Source organism: Pseudomyrmex gracilis, unplaced genomic scaffold (assembly GCF_002006095.1).
Source record: "Pseudomyrmex gracilis isolate BER0280 unplaced genomic scaffold, ASM200609v1 scaffold_0, whole genome shotgun sequence".
Classification (NCBI taxonomy): Eukaryota; Metazoa; Arthropoda; class Insecta; order Hymenoptera; family Formicidae; genus Pseudomyrmex; species Pseudomyrmex gracilis.
The window spans coordinates 49,461-58,607 of NW_018020584.1; the positions used below are offsets into that span (position 1 = coordinate 49,461).

General features: G+C 27.5%; 1 protein-coding gene across 1 annotated transcript; it reads right to left on the minus strand.

Annotated features, from left to right (window-relative positions):
• Nucleotides 1-1,788: 1,788 nt before the first annotated feature.
• On the minus strand, nucleotides 1,789-6,029 carry LOC109863954 (protein yellow). Its single transcript, XM_020444676.1, has 6 exons — nucleotides 5,714-6,029; nucleotides 4,974-5,475; nucleotides 4,273-4,375; nucleotides 3,791-3,879; nucleotides 2,763-3,055; nucleotides 1,789-2,150 (listed from the first exon to the last, which is right to left on the minus strand). Exons 1-6 carry the CDS (start codon nucleotides 5,716-5,718, stop codon nucleotides 1,916-1,918), a joined length of 1,227 nt encoding a protein of 408 aa, XP_020300265.1. The 5' UTR covers nucleotides 5,719-6,029; the 3' UTR covers nucleotides 1,789-1,915.
• Nucleotides 6,030-9,147: the final 3,118 nt, after the last annotated feature.

Consider the following 9,147-nt stretch of genomic DNA (forward strand, 5'->3'; position numbering starts at 1 on the left):
ACGCAAGTGTTTCTGCTTTTTTTCTCTTTAGTTTTCGTTTTGCATACATTACATTACGAGCGGAAAAATCAACAAACCAGTAAAGTCTCAGCTAGTTTTTAGAGACAAGATAAAGTGAAATATGCAATTGTAATATCACCACGACGCAATGGCTATTTATTCACCGGATACAAAACAAGAGTTATAATGTCATGCAATATATTTTAAATAAAATCTAGAAGCTTTATTTTATTAATTGAAAAATAAAATAATTTTTAAATTTATTTGCTTACTGTTACGCATGGTACTACCATTGCTAGTTTAGAAAAATTATATTTATATTAATTATATTTTTATAATTATATTAATTCTATTTTTATATCTATATTTTTTTAAACACACAGAACTTTCAGTTTATATTATTGCTTTAATTATCAGTTTTGTTTTATTTTGTAATATCACCACAGTCCCAATAATCTAATAGATTCTGTCAAAAGAACGATGAGGCAAATAAGATGATGTCATCTAAGTAATGGATAATATTCTGCGTATATGTTTTTCCCCGAGAGGTGACTTGTTAACTTTTTCGGAATTATTAGAAACATATGTAAAGAAGATCTTATATCTTAAAAAAACATAATATACAACATATATAACACGACGCAAAATATATAACATGTATGTATGTATATTTTGCGTCGATCGTTGACATTCAACTCATTTGTCATATTATGGAAGATTCTACCGCTTAAGTTTGATATGCTGATCATTCGCTATATTTTAAATATTTCTTAAAGCACTTACTCATTATTATAAAAAAATTGTATATTTAAAAACTTATTACAAAATTTTGCAACGCGATGCACACTCACAAAAGCGTTTTAAGCAACGATATATGTACATTTTATAGACTAAGAGTTTTTTCATATTTTATTATAGCTCTTTTATAGCTAAAACGGATAAAAGATCTATTGTTTTAGACAATTTTTTTAGTAGATTATTTGAATGATTACTAAACGCGAAAATGCGAATAAAAGTTATATATAATATGTATGGTAAAATAAAAGTAAAAATGGTTTTTATTTTTACATAGGTTTTTATTTTCAGCTTTTAATATATGTTTAATTTTTTACATATATACTTTTTATTTATATACAAACAAATTTATAACTTTCTTATACATTTTATATGTGTGTGTATCTAATAATATTACTAGATAAATCCTATTACAAAATATTACAAAACATTGCACATCTGTTGCAAATGTAAATTATTAAACATTTTGGGCTTATGAGTTACATAAACTGTAAAAGAATGCAAATGTCGTTATTACGAAAGAATTTGCAAACTCAGCAATACTAAGTAAACCATAAGTTTTTGAGAACATTTAATTTTACAGCAAAGAATAGATTATTTTTTATTATTAAAATTTAAAATCAATCTAACTCAGGTTAAAAATATTTACATATTACTAACAGATCGTTATATATATGTATATACATATATATGTAGATGTATATTCTAACTTTGATACTTTTCGAAAAGGTAAAAAACAGGTAAAAAACTAACTTTATATACGAATATATATATATATATATATATATATATATATTTTATTATATTTTTATATTTATTATTTTTATAATTAGAAGTCTTTTATAGTAAGTTTTTACATTGAATTCTTAAAGTTTACAATACAATATCAAAAACTATATAAATTACACTTTATAAAAATAAAAATATTTATGAAAGATCTTATACACACACACAAAATACTTTTTTTGTTACAAAATGTATGTATATCTTTTTTTTCTACGTATCTATAACAAAATTTGTCTTTTTAAGTGTAAACTGTTTTATCTAAAATTTTTCGCAATATTGTCAGATACGATTGTTTGCAATTTCTTCAACTGATAGATTTTAATTAGCTCTTTTTTCAGTATCTCAGAGTATTATTGTAAAAATTCAAGGAATAGTATCGATCTACTTGCTGCTGAAAAGCTCGAGTCGTTTTAATCCTCATAATTCGAATGTTAATCTGATTTCTATCAATTTGTCTCAGAAAGAACTTGTGGAATCTGGATGACATTATCCAAAAATTGCCATTATCGCGACTTGCATATACAATTTCGGCAATGAATTGTAACTCTTCTGGGCTGTAAACAAGTATGCTAAAAAAAACAAAATTATATAAAGTCACATAATTAGTTATACAATTAAATATTAATATAGTATTATATCACTAAAACATACAAAAGCATGTAAAATATTTTAGTTAATAATATTTATAAGATAAATAATTACACAAATAATGAAATTAAATAAATTTTAATAAAATACTTTAGTAAAATAACTAAACTAATGTGTAAAATACTTCTTGATAAAACATTTTAAGTCAAAAGAAAAGTCTTCAAGTAAAAAAAACCATTAACAGTCACAGTTTTGGAATTTCCTTATGGAAATTCCTAACTATTTTATTCTCTATTCTATTGCATTTATTGCTAATAGTAAGAAGCTCTTTGCTATCATTTCAGTTAGATTTTTATAAAAAAATTGTATCCTTTACTTTTACACTTATATTCCATTATAAATTCTTTATACAATTATTAATGTAAGATGTAATATATCTCAAAAAGTCAAATCAGAAAACTTCAAAACTTAGATTTCTATCAGACATAATATTAACATTATTATTATTATTAAAATTAATGTTATATTTATTTTTTAGATATTGAATTATTTTCGAGAAAATAAAAAACTATTTTGTGTTCCAGATTTTATACCTTTGTTGATTTGTCTGCGGTTGCCATGATGCAACCGCGGTTTCGGTAAACGGAGCGAACAGGATCGTATCGTCCCAAGGATCCACGGCCAACGACAGACCTTGACTCGACTTTCTGCCAACCACGGTCACAGGTAACTGTTGACCCAGAGCAAGCGGTCCGGCTTGCAATGCCGAAGTGGGCACGCTGAAGATTCGATCGGTCGCCAGAGGTTGAAAATAAACTGTTTGGAATCTCGGTGAAAATGCAATGCCCACAACTCCATCCAAGAATTCAAAAGTTACACTTCCGATCTAGAAAAGTTTTTAATTCAAACACAGTCAATTTCTCTTCATTTTAATAATGTTTTCCTATCGCAGTCATTAAATATAATGTAAAAAAATCTATCTTAGCCCAACAAAAAAATAACACCTCTCTCTCTCTCTCTCATAAAAAACTCACATTTATAATTCAACACATTTGTGATTTCAATCATTTTGCTGCGTACCTAAATATCTTCTACAAGCAAGAAATAAGATCGTGTAGATAGAATCGCATTGAATTCGTAACATTGTGTGTATTTATAATTCTTGATTAGATAGTACATTGCTTCTGTATTACATATACACGCCTTATTAAGAGTTTCTATCTTAATAAAACAAAAACAAAAAATAATGCAAAAATTAATGTTCTTTAAATTAAAGAATAACAATAAAAGAAAAGAATAAATTTGATGTACGTAAGTTATACATTTACACAATCTATTTGTTTCTTATATTATTTGTGTCTCTCTTTTATTTATTTAAATAATAGAATTTATTTATTTAAATAATAAAATAAACATTAAGTGAAACACAGTGTACAAAAATATTACAATCTATCAAATTATTATACTTATCTCTAAGAAATTAACTAAATTATTAAATAAACTAAATAAATCTATACACACAATTATTAAATATTAATTACACATTAAAATCAAAAGAATTATTTTCTAGATCATTCACTTGGCATTCACTGTGCTTCGACACAAAATATTATGATCTTACCTTATACATTGCTTGATCTGGATTCGGATACATAGATGAGTGAACAACACGCCAACTTCTATTTCTATTACCATCAAAAACAAGGATTCCTGAGAATAAATTACAACTTTTATTTTGATATTTCTTTCAGAAAAATCAATATTTACATATCGTTTTTGTATTAAACAAAATTTCTAATTAGTCACTACAAAAAAGTACATTTAACAAAAAAATTAAAAATATCATATTTGTTAGTCTGATTCATCTAAATTCTTTAAATCACATATGTATTTTCAGACTCAAAAGAGATGTTAAATCTTTTCGTAACCTACTCTTTACATAATTACATCTTAATAACACAAGAAGAAGCATTCGCACAAAATAACACATCTGTATTTATTACGTAACTTATATCTCTTAGAAAATAACAAATCATATTAATAAAATAAAAAACAATAATTGTAATAAGATAAAATAATATCTTGATTTTTTATTTGTACAACCTGGGCCAAGTGTATCGGTCATGTACAGAAATACATCATCGCATGTTTTTGCTGAAGATTCGTCAATGATAACGTTAGTTAGCAAAGTATTCGGTCGGAGCACCTAAAATATAGAACATATAATAATACTTTTTTTTTTATAAAAAAAAGTAGTTACTTTTTTTATGTAACTTTGTGCAAAATTATTTTAAATGTAACTTGTTTTAAAACAGAATCTATATCTATAAATAATTTTTCACTCTGTGTTTATAGTCTGCATCAGACAAAGTAACAATATCGGTTTTTTTATAGCTGTAGTTCTAAATTAAAATTGTAACTAGTCATTCACATACGATTTTGTAATCATTTCTGTTTACTTTTCAAAAGTAAATTTTTAACGACACATTCTTTCCATGTTTAAAGTAAACAGCACATTAGGTTATTTAAATATCGAGTGATACACGGTAGAGAATATAATGTTTAATATTCTCATTTTTATACAAAATTATTTAATGATAAAGATTTTTAGTTGGCCAATGTAAGTCAAAATGTGTGCAAGATATTTATATTAATCTTCTAAATAATTTTGTTTAGAAGAGATAATTTTATTTTTCATTTTTTTCAAATCTTTTTAGCTTCTATATAATTATTTTTTTTTTCTGAACGCGAATATTCATAAGTTAATTCTTCTTGTTATCATAACAAGATGATTTTCAGCTCACCTCACGTGGAAAAGTAATGTGACGAACCACCTGATCAGTTTTCAAATCGAAAACTACAAGTTTCGGCGAGCAAACTGGCATAAAATCATCGATTGATGTCATAACACCTGCGTCAACAACCCACAATCTGTCACATCTATCTAATCTAGTCCGATATACTGAAATCAATTTGGTACAATTAATTTCTCCTTTTCCAGCATTATGCCAGTCCCACGAAGGATATGCTTGAAGCTGTGGATTGCTTCCCAATGGCACCTTCCGAGGGATAAAGCTCAATGTAGCTGGCACACCAGCACGCAATCGTGGCGTGCTGATAAAGATTCTGTTCCAAGCTATCTCGATGCCAGTCATTACTATATTTTCTGGTTGATATCGATTGATAAAACCGCGATCATGCGGTAGCGCAAAGTCAAGCAGCTGCCATTGTGCTATAGTTTCTAAAGTTTGCGCCTTTGTCTTGATGCACAGAATCAACAAAATCGTCGTCGAAAGCACGATGTATCTAACAAAAATCAAAGATTAAAAAATGAGCATTCAATTTAAGATTTATTGTTTAAAGTATTTTGCACTAAATAATATGTATGCATGTATGTGCGTGCACGTGTGTGTGTATTTATATTTATACATTTTTATATTTATAGACAATAGAGCTTTGTTTTCTAGACACAATATGAAAATATGTTATATGAAATCTAAATTGTTTTTTATTATGCTTGAAGCGTCTCCTATTTGTTACTTACTTCATATTTCGCGAAGTAATAGCTAAACTATAATAGATTAAAGATTCACACACACTGCTCTGATAGTACGTTCCGAAAAATTAGAGAAATAACAATAGATCTCGCGAACCGGATAAAGCCGCACTGTTAATTCTCAGTAAACTACTGAGTAATGCATTACTGACTCTTATTGTCAGTAAACTACAAATATACCGAGCGTGTACCACAAGTCCTACCGACTGAACAACAACTGAACAAATTTTCTAGTACGACCTGTTGGAGAACTTGGTTGGTTCCTTATAAGAGACAGGACACTACGTGAATGCATTGTGTAACGAAATGCATGTGTACTTTTACTCGTACGCACAGTCTCTCTATCCAGAGGCACACCTATATATCGTTTGTCCATGAGAAAACATTCGAATCTAACAAACACAAATAGCAAAAATCAGAATCGCGCCAATCTTGTTTTCAAGAGGTCGGGAAGAAAGTCGCGCTGACTGATTTAACATTCGCTTCCTCACATTTTTCTAGCTTTTGTAGGTTGAAAAGAAGTAAAATTATATACCTATAGCACTGTATTGTAGATATTGGAACTGATAAAAATTTCTGGCAATAAGAATGTTAAATTCTGCAATAAGCAATGGAAAAAAATTAATTAATAATTAATAATAGAATAATACTGTTGTAATTATACTAAATTCTTTTAGTAATTTCCAATATTGTTTTTATCGGCTCTCTTTTATGTATCACAATTGAATAATATAAGTATTTAAAGTTTTCGATAATTATCTGTAGAAATGAGTCTCGAACGGAAATGTATATTATATATAGCTCAATGATATTCAAAGAAAAAGTAATTTAACTAGAATTATATTTGATCGTGTTGCAATATGAAATTGTACAACATTGATCAAACATGCGTGACACGCAATAAGTCACGCGTTATATGATCTTATAATAGTGCTTTGTTGTGTGCATTACGTTGACATTTACATGTTATTAAAAAGAAATTAAATAAGATTCATATCACACAACATACACGTTGACTCTTTTGTATACATACCTATATGTATATATATATATATATATATATATATATCGTCATTTTTTTAAATAATATGTTAAATTAAAAAATAAGAGAATATTAAATTCTCCATAAATGTTTAAAGACTTATACCAAAATGAGTGTACATTATTGTTCTGTTACATCACATACGCGAAGTTTTACTTGAACCTTATAAAGAGTCGATGATCGCCTTCACTGCTAATAAATTGTTATATTACGAAACGCTGTAAAAAAATCGGGCTTAAATGGTACTTGTGCTCGAGCTATAGAACTATAACGGTTACATAAACGTCCTTGGCTAGTCTCGATCGAAAGTACTCGTAACTAAAAAAGACCACGCCCATTATTACTGATATAATTTATGTTTTGGACGCATAGGTGTAACAAGGAGAAACGTGATGAACTGCCCTGATCATAGCCATTATTTTGTAATTTTTCTCCCGATATTTATTTTTGTTCATTCTACTGCTACGTTTGCTATGAAAATAAGCACGTATATATGTGCAATAGAATTGCAAAATATTGTACACACACTTTTGTGAGATTTTTAGAAGTAACATTTAACTTTTAAGAAAATAAAGAAAATACGTAAGTAAAAGTAGAATTGTTACAGCGGAATGTATTTTGTTCGAAATCTTTTCATTCTCAATTAGTATTTTGTTTACTTACAAAAGATGTCAAAAAATATTTGAAGATCATTTTCTTATATTCCACAGCAATTTAATTAGGATTTTTTCTAGATATAATATATATTGCATTCTATGTACATTACATTTGAATTCTGCTGCTATATCTGACCAATAAATCACTTTCTCTCTACAAAATAGAACTCTTGTGTCTGCATGCCTACCTAGCCTATTCTTCGTAGTCTTTGAAGCATTTGTAAACCGCATGTCGAGTATGTAAAAGCAAATCGTAATATATTTTGTATATTTTACAAGAAGTTATGAGTTTTTTTCAAAGATTATCGTCTATCTCTGTGTATGTGATATAAATTGTTGTGTAATATATATTATAAAACTATTTTATTATAAATTTAACAATATATTAAAAAGAATAAATTTTATATACTAGTTTGTAAAAATAGAAATACAGTTAGGATAAAAAGTATTAAAAATGACATTTTTTATATAAACCGCAAATATACTTATTATTAAAAAAATTACATAAACGTTTACTATAAAACAATAATGCACTTACACCTTCATTTTTCGTCTTGTGTTAGAACGTTCAAATTATTTGCAGTGCCACAAATTACTGATTAAGAAGTTGACTAATGTGATATCTTTCATCGACAATATGTTTAAGTTAACGTAACTGCTTGTCAGCGTGAGATATCGAAAAGAAAATGTTAGGGAAATAAGATAATTACTGCGAGTTTATATCCCAGATTACAACGTTTGTCACGGAGAAATATTTTCAATATTGTTCAAGATTGTATGTGAAACACTATGGGAAATACCGTTGAATGATCACGACTGCCCTCCATTTTCATGTTGAAACAAAAGTGACTTACTTCGATTTGCATAGACAACTCGATGTAAACTATCAAAAGCGTATAAATTAGAATAACATTCCTCTCATTTGCTTAACAGTGAATTATGCAATGTAATAAAGTCGCAAATGTGAATATCTATGTAAAATTAAGCAAAGCGGAAATAAATTGCAAAAATATTTGTATACTCTCAATACTCTCAACTAGTTAGTAAAGTAATTGCAATAACACATGTACGCATACTTTCACTGCATGTAAAATCGAAAAACAAGACATTAGATTTGAATAACTTTATTTGTTTAGATTGTGTAAGTAAAAAACATCTGTGATTCTCTTTTCACTGTTCTGAGCACTTCCTGAGCGCGAGTACATTATCGTACAATTGATTATTTATAATTGCAAGACTCATTTTAGCTTATTCTGACGTTTGACACACTTTTCACACAATATCGTTGTCGAATAAAATTAATGTATTTTATTGTTAATGTTAACGGTTCGTGTTCATTGAACTGCAAACGTTACGGTTTGTGTAAATCTTCTGATTTTCTAACAAAAACAAATTCCAACACAGTTGGTCTATTGTGATATAAATGATTTAAAGAACAACATCTATACAAATTTGTTGTTGTTGTTGTTGTTGTTGTTGTTGTTATTATTATTTGAAGTCAATATGTTTTAATATAAATTACATAATTAGAATCCATATATTCAGAATAAAAAAATAAGGTAATTATGCAGTTATACGGACTATTTTCCGATCTCAACAATTTTGACATATGTTATCAAGGTCACCTCTCTGAATAATAATATGAAGGTTTTATCCGTCGCTCATTGTTTATAAAAAAGTTATGAACAAAAAAAGTTTGATGATTGAACTCTCGTTTTAAATAT